The sequence below is a fragment of the Nymphalis io genome, chromosome 7, assembly GCF_905147045.1.
Source record: "Nymphalis io chromosome 7, ilAglIoxx1.1, whole genome shotgun sequence".
Lineage (NCBI taxonomy): Eukaryota > Metazoa > Arthropoda > Insecta > Lepidoptera > Nymphalidae > Nymphalis > Nymphalis io.
Window position 1 is genome coordinate 4,922,776 of NC_065894.1, and position 23,233 is coordinate 4,946,008.

A 23,233-nucleotide genomic window follows, 5' to 3' on the forward strand; every position below is an offset into this window, starting at 1 on the left:
ACGCGAGCTGGTTCTCGATGTCACCGCCTAACTGTGACATCAATTCCATCGCGCACAAAAAAATTTGGCAACTCCTTTCTTTGTCGCACTACCAAAAAATGGAATTCCTTACCAGCTCACGTGTTCCCCTCCTCTTACAACCCGGGTTCCTTCAAACGAGGCGTGAAGAGGCATCTTGCGGGCCGGCAAGGCGGTGACGGCTAGTACAGAACATTCTTCCCGACTGTACTGGCCGTCGTCGCGTTTGGACTCTACTACCACTTACCATCAGGTGGAGTAGAGTCATTTGCCATACCGGACATATAAAAAAAAAAAAAAGATTGGAATGGGCTATATGTAGGCACAATACACTATAAAAAGTCGGACCAGTTGACGTGACAATCGGACATATCTAAATATTGCTTATTCGACTTATGCTTATTAAGTGGTGTTGTAATATGACCATGTTGAAAGTTATATTACGCAGTGTTGAATAGTTTGCACAATGTGATTCTAAATATATTTTAACATGTGATTTTATAGTTTTTGCATAAAGGATCTTGTATACGAATGAGACGTTAATAGTCGTTATTTATTTTAAATGAATAAGTGTGTATTCGATTGTGTACTCGAATAGCGTCCCGCCCGTGGCTCCAGTTATCACTAAATTTCCACTTGACGCGAGGAAGTCGTTAGTAAAGTGAATAATACGAAACAAATTTGTCCCCGTTGCTCTTGTAGTCCTTCGAGTCTAGAATGTTCGCGCTAAATCACATTGATGACCTCTGCGACCGACCTGACTATGTCGCACAGGTTTTATTTTGTGATTCGAAATATGCTGTTTTATTTGCAACAAATTTTAGTTCCTTTATCCTTGTTGCTTCAGGATGTTATTGTGAATTACCTGCCAGCAGAATGAAAACGAACGATTTTCAACGAAAACTCGACAATATATGCAAAATTACCCACCTACATTCTCATTTCTTCTTTCGTTATCGTTTTCACAAAATTAACACAAAAAATTTACAACATTAGCAGATTAAGTACAGTATGATACACCATTACAACCACATTACCATTATATTAACAATTTTACACGAAACATATATTAATGAAGGTAAAAAAAAATCCAAAAATAAAATGATAAGAAAATATAAATGTCAAACTTAAAAACGTTTTGAATTTGATCTTGATTTTTTCGCTTTTTATAAATTTTCGCATATTTTAATTGGATAAAGTTCAGAAAAGCTCTTTCTTTCGATCAATCAGAATGATTTAGGCCAAATACCCCGTACAGTTAATTTTCAAGGTCAAGACAATAAAATAATGTTTTTTTTTTAAATTTTTGATTTAATAGAGTATAATGTAGTTCAATTTTGTAATATATTTCGTTTGTAAAACTAAAAATTTTACGGGCGCTTTGACTGACACGGACATAAAATATAAACAAAAAGTGATCGTGATTCTTGTTTATCTTGATAATTGTACAGGTAATTTTATTATGGAAATTCGAAAATTTTATGATATGATATTCTAAATATCAAGAAGATTCAAATGAATTAGCAAAACCGTTGGCATACGTCGTGCCTGTGAAATGTCAATTGTCATCTGTAATTCTTATGGCGATCGGTGCAACGGTAAATAGGTTTGTCTGATGCAGCGCCGTCTAAGGTAGTAACGAATTACACTTACAAAAGAGATGATTGTATAGAAATCTTCACGTTAAGAAATACATATTAGTGTCAACTGTTATGGTATTGGGTCAAACGGAACACCATTTGACCCAAAGCGTCACGGTAGCATGCGAAAGCGCTGCCGTGGCGTTCCATTTTAAGACGGAAAGTGGACTCCGGCGAGTCCCACATACCCCCCCCACTGTTCCAGCGTAAAAAAAGATTAACTAATATATATCATCATAATCTAGCAGCTTCCACGGTGCTGTTGATAACAGCAATATGATTACAAGAACTCATAGGGTATAATGGTTTCAGCGCCCATTACTATGTTTATGTTAGTATTAAATATGACACTCTGTTTCTGTTACTTACTTACATGTATAATTTTTCAGCTTATGTTTTATTCACACATATTTAGTTATTTGATGCCCAACACACAGTTAGTTAACACATAGTTAGTTGATGCCAAATCGTAATGTCGGTTAGAAAGCATTCGTTTATTCGTCTTGTATGACGCAGCCAAGATTGATACATAAGCTCTTTTTGTTTTAACATAAGCACTTATTGTTAGTAGCTGTGATGTTATTATTCGTGTCATATATCATAAACGATACATGTTTATCGTAAGTTGAGTTGACTAAACTTATAGTTATGATTATTCCATCGCGGCTCACCAGCCTTAAATATTTTTTCTGATTCCGATTCAGGGCCAACATTAGCATCCAGAAGTGAAGCTGATTTTACAAATACCTCGAATTGGTATTTTTTAAAAACAGAACACCAAACCATACGAATTGATGTTAATACCATACTCAATTACTCTCAAAAATCCAAATAACATATTTGAACGCTTTGAACAAATCACAAATCACGTCAATAATTAATTTGCCTCTTTTGTACGCCGAATGGCAGTTTTAAATTAGCGTTTTTTTTTCAACAACGTTGTTGTATGGATCAACGTGTCTGCTAACTATATACTTCGAGAGCAAAACTTAACCCCTCACAAGCCAGCAACAGGACCAAAACTCACAGCATCCCATCGACAAGCAAGACTACAATTTGCTAGGCAGCACGTCGATTGGACACTGGACCAATGGGAGACAGTATTGTTCAGTGATGAAAGCCGAATGTCTCTAGTAGGCTCTGATGGACGACGTAACGTCATGCAAAGGCCAGGAGAACGCTACTCTCAGTGTTGCATTCGAGAAACAGTCCGATTTGGTGGAGGCTCTACAATGTTTTGGGGAGGTATTTCTTTGACGGGACGCACAGAGCTGGTTTTTTTCCGTAATCGTGCTGTTAATGCTGAAACTTACATAACGAACATTCTGGAGCCTCATGTGATGCCTTACGCTGGATATATTGGGGATAATTTCCAACTTATGCACGACAACGCACGACCTCACGTCGCTAGAATTGTTAAAGACTATCTCAGGGAAGTCGAAATTTCAGTTATGCAGTGGCCAGCCAATAGTCCGGACTTAAACCCGATGAGCACCTCTGGGACCAGCTAAAACGTACGGTTCGAGCACGAAATCCAATTCCAGAAACCCTGAATCAACTGGAAGCTGCCCTAACTGAAGAATGGCAACGGACCCCACAGGAAGACATTAAAAAGCTAATCAGGTCACTTAATAGGCGTATGCAGGCAGTGATTAGGTCAAGAGGAGGAAACACTCCCTATTAAAGTAAGATTTAGGCACCCAAATTTAAAAACAAACGGCATAATCGTTTTGTACACAAAAAAATAAAATTGCGTAAAATTTTGTGTTTTCGTGTTTTGTCACATATTTACCTAAAAACCTATTTTTTGCGCACTATTTCTGTTTTTGTACAATCCTACAATTGCATTTTTTCATTATCAATCTTAAAAATATAAATATGTGGTAGTTTAAAACCATACGATAGCTTTTTTACAAAAAATGTAGGTGGGTCGATTTTTTTGGAGGCCAGTGTATATACAAATTCAATGTGCTGTAAATTTACAATGTTAGCTCTACTATGGTGGCTGACGCGGTACTTAATATTTTGTATGACCCTATTAATGATCATTATTAGTCTGTCACATGAGCAAATCAAAGCAAAAGAGGCATCTTGCGGGCCGGCAGGGCTAAGGCGGCTAGTGCAGAACATCTTCCCGACTGTACTGGCCGTCGTCGCGTTTGGACTCTATTACCACCAGGTGGAGTACCATCCATACCATGGAGACCTTACCATCAGGAAAAGAATTTTCCTTCCCGACGCATAAAAAAAAAATAATTTAGAAATTTTGCTCGTCAGCTGAAACAGCCATCTGAAACATTAATATATTGTATATTTGGTGATTTTAAACAACAGTAGTCATACAGATATTATTTACAGAAGATTTAAATATATTATTATTCATTATGATGTGCTTATTAGAAATTATTGATTCAATCTGAAAAAATATATGATGTTTCATATACTTATATGAAAATACTGCAAAGTGAAATTGTTTCTCTCGAACGTTACCGCGACTATTTACAGCGCACAGGCTATTCGTGCGAATCCGGGTCTCTAGTTAATTGGTTAATAAAGAAATATTAATTGACAAGCTACCAATTAAAAATAAAGAAAAAAACAAGTTATGTCAATCACATGAAAAATTGCATTAAAAATTCTTAAGAAACTACTAACTTCTATTATTTGCTCGTGGCAAAACATTATGTATAGTTCATATAAATAATAATTATTTGTTAAAGTATCTAGTACCAAATCATTATATACTTTTTCTTTTTTCGATATAGTTTTAATGTCAATGTATAAATTTAATTCGAATTAGAATTGGAAATCATTGTGCAATGACCGAAATAGTTTCTATAATAAAATAATTGTTTTTTTTTTGTTTTTATTACTTTTTACACTTGTTGTTGTTTTATTGGTACTGCAGTGACGTCGGGCATACGATTGTGGCGCGTAAGACGTATCGCATAATTGCTTACAAATATTTTTAAAGAAGTATTTCAACATATGCTGGGAATAAGCTAGTAATCAATAAATTGATGAAATACAAACATGTTAGGCATAATAATCTTTTTTTTAAAACTATTATATTACTATCAAGTTACGTAATAATATTCTCGTAACAATATACAACATCGCATACATACATATATTGTACATGTGAACGAAGCCACGATACTCAAATAATAAGATTACATTATTTTAATACAATTATGCTAGACAGAAATGCTTTAATGTATTTGAACTAGGATTCTGTTTTAATATAATAAAATATAGGAAGATTACTTTGAAGGTCGTTGCTGTTGTAATCGTAGATTTGCGAAGATCGCGTTCATCATTTTATTATATATGGAGTTTTGAATAAAATATAATAATAATTCAGTTACCTAAATAACATCCTTGCTAATATTAAAATGCAAAAGTAAATTGTTTGATTCAGACGAGAATTACTCAATCGATCGTTATGAAATTTTGCATATACGTTCTCAGGAGTGCAGAGAAGGACATAGGGTACCTAACAACCCCCTCCCGCAAGTACGAAGCCGTGGGTGGAAACTAGTTGAGTGTATATGTAAGTGTAAAGAGTCGAAGATAAAGTGTTACGGGGACATTTCGTAACAATATTCAAGTTCTGACCGCAATGATACAAGAGTATGCGTACACAGCACTACACACACTTTGCTAGAAAGTTCTTGATTTATATTAATGGTTTCCGCTCTTGTCTGTATGAAGTGCATGTAATACTCGATGTAGAAAAATCGAACGCGCTGTCTCTCAGTTCTTAATATGGCGTATTTTTGAAGCTAAGAGTAAGGTTCCGTTAAGATCAGGAACATTCTCATTAAAGAGCAATTCGATTTCTTTAGCAGACTCAAACCTATTGGTTATATAGGGCAGCACCAATATTGATAGAGAAAACATACCTAAACTAGTTCTGAATGACAAAGACGATTGGCCACAGTAGCCTTTGCTCCCTCAGCAGGAACGAGATCATAGTATAGCCATACCTACATCATCGCCGCCGGCAGACGACGTCCCTGGCCTAAGAGGTCTCGTCGATGGACGTGACGAGGTGCTTTGCACAGCGCTTCCTCCTTTCTGCTAACGTTCTAAGCCGAGTCCTTTTCGACCAAATCCTACAACAACAGCAATATATAATTTAGGGACAAAAGTCAGTTTTAGACAATTTTTGTCAACGACATTGTAAGAAAATAATAGGAGGCAACTTGAGGACGGTCGTAAGTCGGAGCTGCGGTCTAATTTTGACTTCCATTTTCTGTTCATTTCAATACTGGTCCTGCTAAAAGGCGTAAATAAAGATATCGATTAAAAATGTGCCACCGATATATGCTACATAAAATTTTCGCCAATATAAAATATATAACATAATAAAGAGTAATGAAGAAAAGTTTAAAATGAAATACTACGATTTATGTGAATACATAAAAAAATCAGCGGCCGTGAAAGGAAACCTTTTGGTGTCTATGAAAATTATAAATTGAATACATCCTTAATTCGTTAGCTTTTAACAACCAGCCCCTTACAATCCACTCTTCGCTTATCTAAGAATTTATATCAAACAACTTTTATCGTATGTTGATATTGGAGACCACATTATAGGCGAGCATTACCTAGAAGCTCATAAGCACTGCGTAGGTACTTTATTAGAAATACAACTACAAACTGATTTATAAAAAACAAGCGAACTCAGTACCGACTCAGTTTTTCTTGCTTTTTTTTGTCAGTTGTGTTTCGAATACACAAGTTGAGCTAAGGATGACATTTGTCTTTTAAAAGGTTAAAGGTACAACTTACAAAAAAAGGTACAAAAGTATTCTTGTAGAATTCCTTGAAAATCAAAAATCTTTTAAATAAAGTTTTTTTTTTAAATTGATTTTTAGTAGTATTTTAATTATTACCACGGAAGCGAAGACGACCGGTCTTTTGCCGGCATTGGCAAAGTTTAATACATAAACATTTGCAAATTAAAAAAAAATAGCCCCATTACATTTAAAAAAAACTAGATCTTACACGCTCGATTTCTTCTACATTTAAATGCGGAACGAAATATTTTTTTGGATATTATTTTTTACCCTTGGAAGCGTCCCGATCCACCAAAAGTCCGCGTGGCAACGTATACTTAATTCGTTTATTAGTCATATTCAAATTATTAATAACGATAGAAAATAGGTAATAGGTATTATATGACCACCAATGCGCTATATGCGTCTGTTTTAAGTTAGTGCAAGAAAAAATCCTACAATTTTACATGAAAACATACGTCTTGTATTTGAAACTATGAATTACAAGAGTTTGCAGTAAGATATGTAATTATTTATGCTACGTCTATTCTACATTTGATATACCATACGTAATTATTAGACTTGCAGTAATAACTTTCCATGTACTCTGTTATTTATATTATTAAAATTGTTGCATTGCGAGAAACAAGAAAATTCTATATTGTAACATAATGTATCTATTTATTACACTAATTTTGTCCTATTTAACGGGCAACAAATCAGTTTTTTTATAAGTCATGTGAATTAACAAATATTATATTTTATATTGTTCATTCTACCGAAAAGAAGCCGAGATGGCCCAGTGGTAAGAACGCGAGAATCTTAACCGATGATCGTGGGCTCAAACCCGGAAAAGCACCATTGAATTTTCATGTGCTTAATTGGTGATTATAATTCATCTCGTACTTGACGGTGAAGGATAACATCTTTAGGAAACCTGCATGTGTCTAATTTAACTGAAATTCTGCAACATGTGTATTCCACCAACCCGCATTGGAGTAACGTGGTGAAATAAGCTCCAAACCTTCTCCTCAAAAGGGAGAGGAGGCCTTAGCCCAGCAGTGGGACATTATCAGGCTGTTACTGTTACTGTACCGAAAAGAAACGGCAATAAACGGCGTGAAACTTCGTAGTTTTGTACCAATTTTTACTTATTAAAATCAGTGAACTTAGTTTATTTATTTTTATTGATATTGTTAATCAGTAAATGGAAATAAGTAAAGTTATACAATAAAAAAAAAAAATTTAATCGTTTTTCTGCAAAATATTTATATCGCAATTTAAATGTACTTACTACTTTACAAAGTTACATTCGTACGGATGGCGTTCGTATTGTTGGAAGTCAACGTTTTTTATATCTTTGTAGTGTTAATTGACTTCACAATAAAAAGTTAGTTTTAACATGAACATAGCGTTATGATTTAATTCAGTTGATTGATTTAAACCTACTTCGTTTTTTGGCTCTCAAAGTAGAAACCGACAACCATTATTAATATTGTGTTCCAAACGAGATTGTTTATTTAAAAAATAATGATACATATGTGAATCATACCTTTACTTATTATTTGAATGAGTCATGAAATATCCCTGATATGGAACAATAAGTGAGTATTTTGTTTTTATACCATATAGCAGTATTATAACTGGATAACTGTAATAATTCGTAATACTCCTAGAAGTTATGTCTTTTTAGCACGCTTTAATTAAATTACACGTACATATGTTACAATGATGATAACGGAATCTTTGTTCCTTTTTGTAACTAGTTCGAAGGCGATCGTTCTAATTTTACACCTACTTCAAATGATTAAATTCAAAAATTAAAAAAAAAAATTTAATGGAATTCCTTACCAGCTCACCTCCTCTTACAACCCGGGTTCTTTCAAACGAGGCGTGAAGAGGCATCTTGCGGGCCGGCAAGGCGGGGGCGGCTAGTACAGAACACTCTTCCCGACTGTACTGGCCGTCGTCGCGTTTGGACTCTACTACCACTTACCATCAGGTGGAGTAGAGTCATTTGCCCTCCCGGCAAATATAAAAAAAAGTTTATTATTAAATTGTTTTTTTGTTAAAAAAATACAGGAAACCTTAAATATGTGTTCGTAACAAAGATCGTTAATGTGTAAATATAGTTAGTTCAAGGTGAAATTTAGAAGTACTTTTGAATTATTAATTAATGTTGTTGTTATTTATATACTGATACTATTCGAACGAAAATTGAACTTGCTACTTATGATATAGATAGATATAAGAGTACAGAAATTAATAATCAATTTATTAATATTAAATTTAATATTGTTTCAGAAAAACTCCTTAGATCTCTACATTTCCCATCAACGAGGTCCATTTTTCAAAGCAGAATTTCAGACGGAGTTGGATCTGAGCAAGTTTCACATCGCAGATGTAACTGACAAGCGTATATTTGTCTCTGTCATGCACACGGAAAACCTGGCGAATCTCTACGTATCCGAAATAAGCAGAAACTTCACTCAGTATAACTTCGTGCTTAGCTTAGAACATATTTTGAGCTATTTTCCCGATGGAAATTGGAAGGACAGTTGGTTGGAGTAAGTTTTATGGATGTTTTTCATTTCTCATAATTTTTAAAGGCAAATAATTGGTAATTTCCCACAACTAAATCAACTCCATTTAATTATACTTTAAAAAGAAGATTTGAAGGTTCACTTCACCTGTATAGTGACACTTGTGACTCTATTTACGACTTGGGATTGATTTACTGCTGAAAAAAACACATAAATAATCTTTGTATACTAATTTCATTAAATACTTGGTGATTCGGCTTTGTGCAAGCTCGACTGAGTAGGTACCACCCACTCATTAGATATTCTATCGTCAAACTGCAATACTTAGTATTTTTGTGTTCCGGTTTGATGATTATAAATTAACATGTGTCTTTGAATATTTGTCATACGTAACACTGGACAAAGAATTTCTGATAATTGGTATACAAGACGAGTGTTCCGTTGACAAATAATTCAATTAAACGCTTAGCACATCTATAAACGGTCTTTCTTGCATTTCCTTTGTTTGATAAAGAATAATTTTTGCATTAGCTTCGGTGTTTGTACTGTATATATAGTTGTCGTGGAATAAAGTATTACATGTGTAGTTCTAAGCGCCGAGCGAGCATGACTCTTATACTCAAATATTCTATGAATTTGTATAGTCATAGGCAGTTAAGCGTAACGTCATGTCCTAGAATATAGCTATGATTAAGGATCTTAATATATGAAGCATTTCATAAAACATATAAGATTTATACAATATGTATCAAAACAATTATGGTCTTTTTGTTAGGTTTCTAACGTACTATTATTATCGGCGCATACCTTAGCGCTATCTGTTAAATTATAAAAGTGTTTCCGAACAGCGTAGTGCGAGACGATCATCGTTTAACTTTGACGAATTTGTGCCAAAGGAATGATACATTTGTAACTTAATGTAAGGTTTAATTTTCTGTCAGTATTTATCGACATTTTCCGTATTATCCGTATCGATTCAAATCTTAGTTGTAAAAACAAAGCGGGTCGAGTTTGAATTGAGTCGCAATCTTCGTTTGGGATTGATGTTTACTTACTACTGGACCGACTCGGGTTTTGCTATTAAAACGAATATTATTGACGTAAACAATGATAAAATCAATTACTACATCATTCATTTCTTGTCGAGACCCATTTCATGGAACTTGGTATAGTAAAAGTTGGGTTATCTAGAAATTTAGTAGCAGTTAATTTTTAGTAGCAGAAAAATAACTTTATGGAATCGCTGTAAATAATAGCTGTAAATGGGTTTATAAGAAGGCGGGCACAAGTGCCCGCTTCTTATAAACCATATTTATAATAATACTTGTTACTGCCTACCGCTTCGCCCGCGTATTTGGAGGTTAGGTGTGCAAAATTTGATGTGATCGGTTCAGTAGTTAAGACGTGAAAAAAACAAACTCACTTTTGTAAAGTCATTTATATTAATATTAGTTAGGAATTCTCATACATTGTAAGGTTTTATGTTTCACGATTATAAGAAAAAAATATATGTAACAATAATATTCATTGCCAGTAGGTAAATATTATGATACTTCGCTGTAATTAATAATAAAAATTACAGTACAAAATGGTATTTATAAATAAAAAAAAATACTAAAAATGATAGATTATATTATAGCGATAAATTATTTTTCAGAGATGTGACTGAAGATCCTTTTACTGATTTATACCGCGTCGAAGGTTTGAAGGGTATATACATCGCGTCTAAAGTTAACTTCAAAACTCAAGCGTCAAACATAGAGCCGGAGCATTTGGTGTCACTCATAACATTCGACCACGGAGTCACGTGGTCGCCTATCAAACCACCGACTGAAGATGAAAATGGTAAAAATAAAAAACATACTTTTTAAAAATAGTGCTTGAAACAAGTACTATTGAATCGATATTTTACACCCAGACTCAGGACAAACAGACATGCTCATGCACACAAATGTCTGTCCTGAAACGTTTCAAATTCTTAGAATATCGTTCCAATTTTTTTCATTTGATTTATTATTTCTGACCGTTTTGTATCATCCAAGACATCGTAGGTATAAGTTGCGTTAGTTTTTGTTATTCATACTGAATTAAGTAATTAGCGTGTCTATCGTAAAAAAAGAAATCCGTATTAATACAATAATAGTAAAATGGCAAAATGTCGACTCGCCACGATTTATAACATATACTATTTCTCGCGCAAATCTCATTTATATGTCCTTACCCCTGGGTAGCCTGTGACGTCACCAGGGACCTGTCCCAGGCTACGTCAATGTCAAATCACAATACGATCGGTTTAACGGTTTAGTCGTAATGAAATAAGAAAACAACAGACAGATTTACTTTCGCATTTTAAATATTATTAAAGACAAAACTTCGCTGGTTCATAATGGCCAAGACACATGACTACTTGTAGGATTATTTTTTTAATCACGACGCTGGGAAAAGATCCAACTCTTGACCACCCGGTCCTTTGTACATAACATGGTCATTCTAAATTTAAAATTAAATTGTTGTATTTGAAACAGGAAAGCCGCTCAACTGCCACATAGAGAACTCCTGCCGTTTACATTTGTGCCAGAAATTCAGCCAGTTGTATCCAGTTACAAGGTAAGGAAGATATCATCAAATCTAATTTAAATATTGGCAACCTTGAGATTGTAGTGTCGTGTGTGCTACTCATGATGTACGATTTATTTTGAACTTTATTTTAATGTCGTGTAAGTCTATTATTGTTTGGAATGTTTCGTAGATAAATGTAGCCCTTCAAGTATTGTAGTTACTTTAAGTTATTTAATAGTTAGTTTGTTTAGTGATATATCTTTATTTAAGTATGAGTTTTTATTGTATCTATTTATGTTAATCAATCTCTAATGTCTAGTATATCTTAAGAAAGAGAAAAGAAACAGAGAAAGAGAGTATCCGCTGGAAACTCTTTCATTGTGATCGTTAAAGTCGTTTTTTTTCATAATACTTTTGTAACCTATCATCCGTTTTAATGTTTCATTAAAATGAATACAGTAGTTTTTACAAACTGACTGACATTTTTTTTGAAAAAAAAACATCGACCGCAATATGACGTTGCATAATATTATAATGAATAATTTTAAATTTCATACATAATCAAATCAGTTGATCCATTTCTATAATTTATGTAAATTATATACAAATTAATTTACATATGTATATTAAAATTTAAATCGTTGACCTATAATGTATCCTTATTGAAGGCCAAAGAGTTATAAAACATTCGAATTTTGTCGAACGAATCGAATTATAATGATGACGATTAAATGCTATGCATAATAATGACCTACTGATAGAATTTCTGACAAGGTCCAAGTTCAAGCACTCTAATCAAACCATTTTTTATTATGAAATATTGAATTATACTTATTTATTGTTTAAAAATAACCATTGGTTCAGAAGAGAAAATACCCTGATCAGAGAAAGACCAGCGAACGAAACTCAGCGATTTTTTTATTACGGTTTTTTTACTGGCCAACTAAGCTGGTGATATATGTGCGGATATATTCTCTCACTGTCATATACCGATGGTACTGGTTACGATAAGACCGAAGAGATCAGGCGCAGGATGCACAGCTTGACGTGTTTTCAGAGGCAAAGGGTTGGAACACTTTGCAAACTTTGAAACCAAATAGCTATATACGGTTAAACGGTAGGCGCTAACAATAACAATAACAGAGCAGTTAATGCTTCTTAGCTGCAACGTCTAGGTAACTTTCGCGTTCTACGTCAGCAACAATTGTCTCTTCTACTATAAATGTACTAGAAAAAAATGAGTTAAAAAGCTTTTGAAGTACGAGAAAGATTTTTTTGTTACTGAAGTTGATGTTATTAGAATATCATTATTTTGAATAATGAAAATGAATTTGTAGCTCTTAAAATGCTGCTTGCGTGCAGAACATGGTTTGCACGTACATATTGTGTTCGAGATCTAATCATATATCATGATATAGGTAAAGAGATGAACGCTAAACATTACGTAGATATAAACAATATAATGGCGGATATGTTAACATGTAACTGATAACAGGATTCGTTAGGATTTATTCAAATTCTCTAGTTTAAATTTTGCTTGAGCAAAACTTGAATATTATTTAAATTTGCATGTAAAGTAAGACGCTATGATCGTAAAGTTGTAACAAGCTGTTTAAGATTAACATATTAATTTTCATATTTTTATAGTTACATTAAAACTGATTTATAGTTAGTATGTCGTAAAAATAAAATAAAGATTGATGAATATCGAAATGAAAAAAAAAACATGTTTGAACGAAATTAATTCTAACATACATTTTCAGAAATCATATCAATATTAAGTTACATATTTCGATTGAACAATTTGATAAAAAAAAAACGTTTCGTTACACACATATATTATATATAGGCTCCATATAAAAGCTACATATATCTACTTAATTTTTTTTTTAAATTTTATTTTCTCTCTAAACGAGAATTTATCTATTTATTTATTAAGGATCTCCAACAAAGAATATACACTTATAAGTACATTACATCGTGGAATAATATTTTAAAGTATGTATCAATTAAAGGAGACCACAGCAAGCGCATAAATAATGACTAAACAAAAATTAAAAAAAATTATAAACTAAAGGATACGTAGTGGCACTCAATAAAACATAGGAACTAAAAATTAAAATTAAAATATCGAGTAATAATAAAACTTAAAATAATAAAACTTTTGTTTAAAGGTTTTATATCTTTAAACAAAAAAAAAAAACAAAACATTATGTATTAAGAAACATATTTTTAGGATATTTTTTGATTTTAATTTTGATGACTAAGTGGATAAAACTCTAGATAGACAGATCCAAAGACAACACCAAAGACAACAAGAAAAAAAAAGTAGATCTCTAGATAGACAGATCCAAAGACCGGTGGTTTATATCAGCACAAGTGTTACTGAATTTTCATATGTTTCATTAGCGCTTTTAATTTATCTTCATGTAAAACGTATAATAATCTTGAAGAAACTTGCGTGAGAGAGATAAAATTCTGGCATTAAGGTATCAAGCCAATTTGAAATAGAGTAGCGATCCGGAATAAGTTATCTTTAAGAGAAGAAGCGTTCGTTCAAAAATTATGGGGCTTTCTTTTAGCCTAAAATCGAAGTTGTAAATTAATGTTTTATGAAAATATTTAATTAAAGGTAAAAGATAATTTAGTTTATTTGTAACTACCATAAAATAATATCGCATTAATCTTAACTAGACTACATTTATGATTATTTATTTTCGTTCATAAATTAAATAGATTTTAATTTATGAACTATAAGTATTAAATAAAACATGAGATAAGATCATATTGCTAGCCTGGGATTTTATTCTGGCTACACCAAGAATTTCAGTTAAATGCAGTCAATTAATGTTATCGTAATTGACATATTATCGTAAAATGAATAAATATCTGTGTGGGAATTTCCAATAACAAGAATAAATCAATTTCTAGTGATAAGTTGAATGCCTATTAATGATTGATTAATATTAGCAAATGTTGCCATGCAAATTACTTTTGTTGCAATATATGATTTATAATTAAAATAATCGTTTTCTTTTTTTAATTTGAAAAAATGTGTCAAATCTTAAAATATTATTTTTTAATAATTTAATACTAATGGTTTAAAAGATAAAATACGAACTAAATTGCTGCTAAATGGTATATAATAGAAGATAATTTTTTGCAGCCAACCAGGAAAAGTGATAAACAATGATATGAGGTAAACAATCAGTTATAGAGAATGTGGTATTTTTTTATATGTTGGTTGCATTGAGCACGGGGTGCTTTTTAAAATTTAATTAAGACCTGCAAAATATATAATGGGATTTTTTGGGAATTGATTACGAGTTGGGCTTATACACGACATATTTCGTATCTCATGATAATCATTAGACATCACTGATTAGATTTTTCAATGCAAAATAAAATTCAGTCCATTAAATAAAATGCACATGCATTATGTATATACATTATAGTTTTAATCGTTAGTAAAAGTACATAAATCGCGGCTTATAAACTTTGTGTGAATAATGGTATATATGTAAGTAAACATATTTTTTTACAGGCTTAACATTTTTGTCACTAATATTTAAGTGCATTTAATAATGGAATGTCTTTATAAATGTCTTTGTTTTTGTCTTTTTAATTTTAAGTTACATTAATTAATGAGCTTAAGTTTTCTGAATGTATGTTGTAAAGTTTACTTGTAATTCATTTCCTAATTACAGATCAGCAAGTATAATGAGTTCTAAATCAGTGCCTGGAGTTATAATGGCGACTGGGGTGTTGGGGAAGTCTCTGAAAGGCATACCCGGAGTTTACCTCAGTAGGGACGCTGGCCTCACGTGGAAAAGAATACTGAAAGATTATTATTTCTTCAATTACGGTGATCACGGTGGAGTACTTGTAGCTGTCAAGTATTTCAAGTCAAGGGGGGAGACCAGGAGAATCTTGTATTCGACTAACGAGGGTCTGGAGTGGAATTCCTATCAGTGAGTATTCATTGACTTTTTATTTCTTGTATCAATAAAGTACTATTTGGGCATTTTGACAAAGATTTAAGCATTATTATCAAATAAACGTAATATGTTATTTATCGTAATTTTTATTTCACTTTTAGGTTTAATAGTGACGATCTACGCATATACGGACTTATGACGGAGCCAGGCGAGAATACAACTACGTTTACAATGTTTGGCTCCGAGAATGCGCAACATCAATGGATTATCATTACTATTGACTTGCTAAACACTTTCCCACGTAATTGTACGGAGGATGATTACAAATTTTGGTCTCTAACCTCGCCTAATTCGACGGTGTCCTGCGTTCTCGGGACAAGGGATACGTTTCAACGACGTCTCGCGCATACTAACTGCTACAATGGTGTTGGATACGAAAGACCGGTTAAAAAGGAAGTCTGCGAATGTAGTAGACGGGATTACGAATGCGATTTTGGATTCGTACTCTCTCATAACGTCTGCATCCGTAATCAAAGTCTAAACTATGATCCATATGCAGTTTCACCGGATTGTCGACCGGGTACTTCCTACTATCGAACCAAGGGCTACAGGAAAATTGATGGCGATATGTGCAGAATATCGTATTATATGCCCTACGAGCCTGAAATGGTACCTTGTCCATTAGAAGAGCCAACAGAGTTTATTTTGGTCGCATTAAGAGACAAAATAGCGAGAATCGATTTATCAGATAATTCGACCGTAATACCAGTACAAGGTCAGAGAAATATAGTTGCAATTGAATTCGATATGAAAAATAACTGTATTTATTGGGCTGATATCGAAGTTGATAAAATTAGCCGGCAATGCTTCGGCAACGGTAATGCGCAAGAGGTAGTCGTCGATACCGACTTAGCTAGTATAGAAGGTATGGCTTTAGACTGGATCTCGAACGTTCTATTCTTTGTAGACGGTATGCGCAAGAAAATCGAAGCGGTACGAACTGATCTTACAAGTCAAGGTAGAATGAGAGCTACAATATTGAACTCGACGATTCTCTCCAAACCTCGTGGTATCGCTGTTCATCCTCGAGCTGGATATCTGTTTTGGACAGATTGGGATCGTTACAGCCCGTCCGTTTCTAGATCGAATCTCGATGGTACGGATGTCAAGAAGCTGTTCACGAGGCCCATTGTGCAATGGCCTAATGGTATTACTATCGATCAAATGGCAGACAGGATATATTGGGTAGATGCGATGGAAGATTACATTGCAAGTGCTGATTTAAATGGACAATACTTTAGGAGAATATTATGGAACGATGACAAAGTCTCACATCCGTTCGCTGTTGCCGTTTTGAAAAACAAAATGTATTGGGATGACTGGAAAGCAAAGTCCATTTTTATAGCCGATAAGGACACAGGAGCCAACATTGTTACGATAAACGATAATTTATCTGGATTGATGGATCTTAAGGTTTTCGCTTATTTCATGCAACATGGAACCAATGCATGTTCATATAAAAATACGAGTTGTAACACATTGTGTCTCGGTGGGCCCGGTAACAGCTTCAGCTGTCTCTGTCCCGATGGGTTTAAAAGGATTAACGGAAAATGCATGTGTCCGAATGGAATGGAACCAGCACCGAACATGACTTGCCCGAAGCAAGCCGGCACTTGTGCTCCGGTATGTATACGAAACAAATTTTAATTTAATTTGTATTAACATCATTTAGGTATCAGATTGTAAAACACGTATATTTTTTTGGTATTTACACGTGGTGTTTGCAAGTGTGCAAAAAATGTAAGTGTACTTTAACATTATGTAAAACCTACGCGCATAATAGTTTGATTAAACGATTTTTGTACGTTAAGGAATTACAGTAAGGTTTTCTCACGATGTTTTCCTTCACCGTCAAGCACGAGATGAATTATAATCACAAATTCAGCACATGAAAATTCTTGCCCGGGTTTGAACCCACGATCGTGGGTTAAAATTCACGCGTTCTAATCACTAGGCCATTTCGGCTTTCGGATTTCGGATTTTATTTTCGGATTTTGTATAAAAGAAATAAAGATTATTGTATTACCTTTTTAGCACGAGTTCACGTGCAAAAACGGCATGTGTATAACGAGCACGTGGCGCTGCGACGGCAACGACGACTGCGGCGACCTGTCGGACGAGGCGGGCTGCCTGTGCGCGCCGCCGCTCGTGGCGTGCGACGACGACGCGCACTGCTACCTGCCGCCCTGGCGCTGCGACGGGGACATCGACTGCGTGGACATGAGCGACGAGAAGGGTACCTCTCTCTCTCTCTTTCTCTTTCTAACTCTCTCTTTAAGTATTTGAAACAAGTGTACAATTAAAAAAAAATGGTTTTAAGTTTCATGTATAATGTTGAGAAATTGTCATTAAATTCGAAAAATTCATTACTTATTACTCATAGTTAAAAATGCAAACGATTCTGAGTGATACACAATACATGATCACATCCAATTTGTCATGATTGTTACCAACTAACTGTTTTAACGAAACTTGATTATGTATACGTATACATAAACATGACCTCCGAGTCTCCTTTACCTTAATTTTTTTTCATATTTTACTGTTTATAAAAAAAAACACAAAATACTAATATCATTTGGCAATTATTATTTATAACTTATTAAAGGAACGGGCTTTTAATAGCAATCTATATTTTTCAATTATACGACTATTAACTGTGATATTTTTCATATTAGCATAGATGCTTTTATTATTTATTAGCAATATAAAGTGTTTACGAAAATGTTGTGATCCTTTTTGTTCACTTCTAGATTGCAGTAAAAAAAATTGTAGCGAAACTCAATACCAATGTGCGAATGGAAACTGTATCGAGAAGAGGTGGGTCTGTGACGGAGATAATGATTGCAAGGACGGCTCGGACGAACGCAATTGCACGGTAAGAGATTTTTAAAGTGTGTCAAAAAAATAATAACATACTAAGCAAAATTATAACTTATGGGCCAATATAATAGGGATCAATTTGCCGCACAAAATATGTACCCTGTAATTACATGAGAAAGATTGACTTACTTCCTTTTTTGTAAGCTAACTAGCTTAAATTATATTTAAATGATTTAATCTTATAATATTGACTAACTGCCTCATCGGTCTAATAAAATATGTCTTTATGGCTCGTAGGTGTCGAGGTCTAGAATTCGATCCCTCGTCGGATCAATAAAAATTGAGTTTTGCTATCGAGTAATTCTCAATGCCTGGAGTAAGGAAGTTGTCACTGTTAGCACGGAAACTTCGTCTTAACTCACCTCGTTTTTATGTTGCTATCAGATTAGAAAAGAGAGCGAATAGACAATGTGTTCGGTACTCGTTTGTGTTGTATGTCTCATGTGTTGAGAATAGCCGCCTTGGCTGAAATCGTATATATCTTATTTATACAATTTCCATTGGTTTTATTTTTAGCAAAATTTACCAAAACGACCTGAATCAATGAGTTGTGATTCCCATGCGTTCCGATGTAACGACGATACCAACCCATTATGTATCCCCGACTCGTGGGTGTGTGACGGAGAGAGGGACTGTCTCGGCGGAGATGATGAAACCGAAGAGAGATGTAGAAATTCCACATGTGCACCCTACATGTTCAGATGTCCCAGTGGGAAATGTATCTTTATGTCTTGGGTAAGTTATATTCATTTTCCGAGAATCATTCGTCTATTGTTTGTTGGAAATTCTCTAAATTTGAATGGATTTTGAACTTAAAATTAAACATTTTAGATTATATGGTTTTATTTTGTCAGAAGTGTTTTTCAAGTGACTGTTCCGTAGGTCTGTGACGGCGAAAACGACTGCAGCGACGTACAAATGTCTGACGAAATTAATTGTGCTTCTATCGGTCATACGAAATTAATACCTCGACCCAGCACAGAACCGCCGAATTTCTCAAACAATGGGTCATGCTTGGACTGGATGTTCAAGTGTCACAATGGCAACTGTTTGCCATACTGGTGGAGGTGCGACGGTATCGATGACTGCGGGGATGCCTCAGACGAATTAGCCTGCGGCTTTGTAGTTCCAGAGAAACCGATAGTCAGCCCAGAACACGACGCCACTAAACATAAATGCTCCAAGAATCAGTTCACTTGTGCTCCTGGTGAGTACGATGACAAATTGTATGTTCCAATTGCGGTTCTCGATAATAGTAGTACAGTACAGTAACAGCCTGTGAATATCCCACTGCTGGGCTAAGGCCTCCTCTCCCTTTTTGAGGAGAAGGTATGGAGCTTATTCCACCACGCTGCTCCAATGCCGGTTGGTGGAATACACATGTGGCAGAATTTCAACTAAATCCGTTTCCTCACGATGTTTTCCGTCACCGTCAAGCACGAGATGAATTATAAACACAAATTAAGCACATGAAAATTCAGTGGTGCTTGGCCACCACCACTAGCCCATCTTGGCTATAAAATAGTAGAACTAAAGTAGTAGAACAACTGGTATTTTTTAAACGTCGTTCAAATTATATATTTGGTTGATTTTTATTCCGTAATCCGTAACAGCCTGTGAATGTCCCACTGCTGGGCTAAAGGCCTCCTCTCCTCTTTTTGAGGAGAATTTTTATTGAACAACGGAAATTATAGTATTTTTGACGTTTAAATAATAAAATGACCCCCAGCTGAGCGTAGTGAGACAGCACAATGACCCCCACTGTAGTGTAGTGAGACAGCATCAATAAGTCGTGCGCTTGTAGGCGTGTGCATCCCGCTGTCGTGGGTGTGCGACAAGATGGCGGACTGCGCGGACGGCGCGGACGAGCGCGGCTGCCCCGCGGCGGCGGGCGGCGCGGCGCGCTGCCCCGCCGACAGCACGCCGTGCGCGGACGGGCGCGCCTGCGTGCGCGACGACCAGCTGTGCGACGGCGTGCCGCAGTGCGCCGACCGCAGCGACGAGGCCTACTGCGGCTCCGTGAGTGCACTAACCGTCACACATTGTGACTTTCTTTTTAAAAAGGGTTGAATTAATCATGACACTTGCGTAAGTGATATACTTATGCAGTTATGAGAAATGTTAAGGTGCTATTATAAACCCGTGATGTATACAAATAAAAAATACAATCAGTGATAATCAATCAATCAATCAAAAGTAAAGACATATATATATATATATGTGTGTGTATGTAATCCGTCTTCAGATCAGAATTATTTTGTTCCGCAATCGCAAAGCTTTAAAATAACATCAAATCTATTAAAATTCCTTTATTCAACATAGAAGCATTACACTTACTTTTTATTATCGTATTTATGTTCGATTATTGAAACAAATATTATTGCATTATTATTACCAAATGTTATCCATCTTGTCTATTTTGTAAATAGAAACACAAAAGTGGTGGGAACTGCCCTTCGCGATACTTCCAGTGCGATGATGGTCGGAAGTGTCTTTGGCAAGTTAAGGTGTGCAACGGTGTACAGGACTGTTACGATGGCAGCGATGAAGTGAATTGTACGAATGAGGCGAAACAATCACAATTTTATCAGGTTTGTCACTGATAATGTCAAGAATATTATATTACCTGTGGTAGATGTAAATATGCACAATTAACATTATTCAGCCAGTATATTATTTGTTTATGAAATCTCATAAAGACAAAATAAAATCATTTAAAAATATTATACTTTTTAATTGTATACATTTTGTTTTTTTTTTTAGTTTCTGAGTATCGGAGTCGATCAGACTTCTATAAATTCTTCGAGTTTCTTAATTTCGTGCTGGTTAGCTCAGCAGAAGTCGGTCCTCTACAGCTTCTTGCCGTCAATAGCTAAAGTAAGCGATGGTGTTTGGAAGAACATGACTTGGACTAACGACAGTGTTTACAGGTAAGGATGAATTAAAAACTTTTTAGTTTTTATTCAGAATTAAAAAGAACTTCCTTCTTTTTTAAATTTTACTGGGACTGTGGTGCCATTGGTTAACCAAATTTTTTTCAAAATAATCTACATTGATTTTAATTTATTTAACCTTTTATTTTAGGTTTATGGATTTAGAGTCGTATACGGAATACAACGTGACCGTTTATGTAAAGGACAGCAAATCAAACAAGGTCTATCCATCCATGAAATATGTTAGCACCAGGACTGGGGAAGGAAGTACGTATTTTATGACTAGTACTGTGTGAACGTCAATGGTTGTGGTCTGACCGCGCCCTGTGTCCAGCGCCGTCGGCCCCGCGGCGCGTGTCGGTGCGCCAGCTGGTGGGGCGGCGCGTGAGCGTGCTGTGGGACGCGCCCGCGCGCCCGGCCGGCGAGCTGCAGCGCTACACCGTGTACTACGTGCCGCCGCTGCCGCCCGTCGAGACCGCGGTGCCGGCGCCCGACAACTACCAGTCCGTCTCCGTCGTGCTCGAGGGTTACTTCAAGCCCAACACCAATTACTCCATCTGGGTAAGTTTTTTTTTTATAGGATAGGAAGGCGGACGAGCATTTGGGCCACCTGATGGTAAGTTGTCACCAACGCCCTTAGACATTGGCATTGTAAGAAATGTTAACCATCGCTTACATCACCAATGCGCCACCAACCTTGGGAACTAAGATGTTATGTCCCTTGTGCCGGTAATTATACTGGTTCACTCACCCTTCAAACCGGAACACAACAATACCAGGTACTGCTGTTTTGCGGTAGAATATCTGATGAGTACCCAGACGAGCTTGCACAAAGCTCTACCACCAGTGCCGTGCCGGCCTTCCTAGTGTGTTATATTCGACTAGCGATCGGGTGTTGATATTTGGAATCGTTTCGAGTGCACTGATCTATATATTTCGTTCAAGGTGACGGCTACCAACAATGCGATGACGTCCGATTCGACGGAGATCTGCAACATAACGTTCGACGACGCCGGCGACGTAGACGACATCGTGAACGCTAGCATGTCCCTTCTCGGTCCCACCTCCGTGTCCTTGCAGTGGCACAAGCTGAGGGGGGTGGAGGGGTACATAGTGCAACCGAGATTGCCATTCCAGTATCCGAAACTAGAAGCGATAAAAACTAAGGATAACAAAGTTAACAGTGAGTTATTAGTAGTTTTGATATGTATAAAAAACTTGCTCTCAAATTCGACCGTTAAATTTTAATCTCTTCTCAAGAAAGTTTATTAGAAAAAAGTTAAATTTACACATAAATATGATAATTATTAATAGAAATTAAACAATAATGCAAAAGTAATAAACAAAATTTAATTTCAGTCACAAATCTACCGCCTGGCGTGAAACTATTTATCGACATAAAAGCGTTCAAGAACACGACCGTCGGCGACCCGTTCACCATTCCACTCGTGACGGGGGGAGCTCCAGACGAGACACTAAACGTGACTGCGGTGTTGCTGAAAGAGAAACGGACTTCTGTACAACTCACGTGGACCCCTCCGATCAGCGAGCGATACAAGAATAAGGAGCTCGAATACGAAGTGCATTATGCGAACGTAATGAAGTGGAGGACTAATCGTTAGTTCTAATAAATAATAACGTCCTTCTGACCGAATATTTCAAATTGACCGCCGTTTCCGAAATACGACTTACTTAGAATACGCAGGTCTACCAACCCGCATTGGAGCAGCGTGGTGGAATAAGCTCTAAACCTTCTCCTCAAAAAGGGAGAGGCGGCCTTAGCCCAGCTGTGGGACATTAACAGGCAGGAGATGTGATGGTGCATCTTTGGTCTTAGCTAGCCTAGCCTAGCCTAAAGTAAAAATGGGGCAGTGT

General features: G+C 35.6%; 1 protein-coding gene across 2 annotated transcripts in view; it reads left to right on the forward strand.

Moving 5' to 3' along the window:
- Positions 1-23,233, forward strand: part of LOC126769369 (40S ribosomal protein S19a) — a 45,516-nt gene that overhangs the window by 17,620 nt on the left and 4,663 nt on the right. Inside the window, exons 9-25 of one of the 2 annotated variants that reach the window (XM_050488089.1) lie at positions 8,747-9,009; positions 10,643-10,830; positions 11,511-11,592; positions 14,711-14,743; positions 15,252-15,515; positions 15,644-17,165; positions 17,577-17,778; positions 18,296-18,420; positions 18,942-19,160; positions 19,308-19,632; positions 20,230-20,444; positions 20,855-21,016; positions 21,189-21,355; positions 21,510-21,625; positions 21,693-21,919; positions 22,304-22,541; positions 22,718-22,975. In XM_050488089.1, coding sequence (XP_050344046.1) covers positions 8,747-9,009; positions 10,643-10,830; positions 11,511-11,592; positions 14,711-14,743; positions 15,252-15,515; positions 15,644-17,165; positions 17,577-17,778; positions 18,296-18,420; positions 18,942-19,160; positions 19,308-19,632; positions 20,230-20,444; positions 20,855-21,016; positions 21,189-21,355; positions 21,510-21,625; positions 21,693-21,919; positions 22,304-22,541; positions 22,718-22,975 — 4,606 coding nt within the window. The remainder of the gene's footprint in view (positions 1-8,746; positions 9,010-10,642; positions 10,831-11,510; positions 11,593-14,710; positions 14,744-15,251; positions 15,516-15,643; positions 17,166-17,576; positions 17,779-18,295; positions 18,421-18,941; positions 19,161-19,307; positions 19,633-20,229; positions 20,445-20,854; positions 21,017-21,188; positions 21,356-21,509; positions 21,626-21,692; positions 21,920-22,303; positions 22,542-22,717; positions 22,976-23,233) is intronic. The other variant, XM_050488087.1, reaches the window with a different exon arrangement.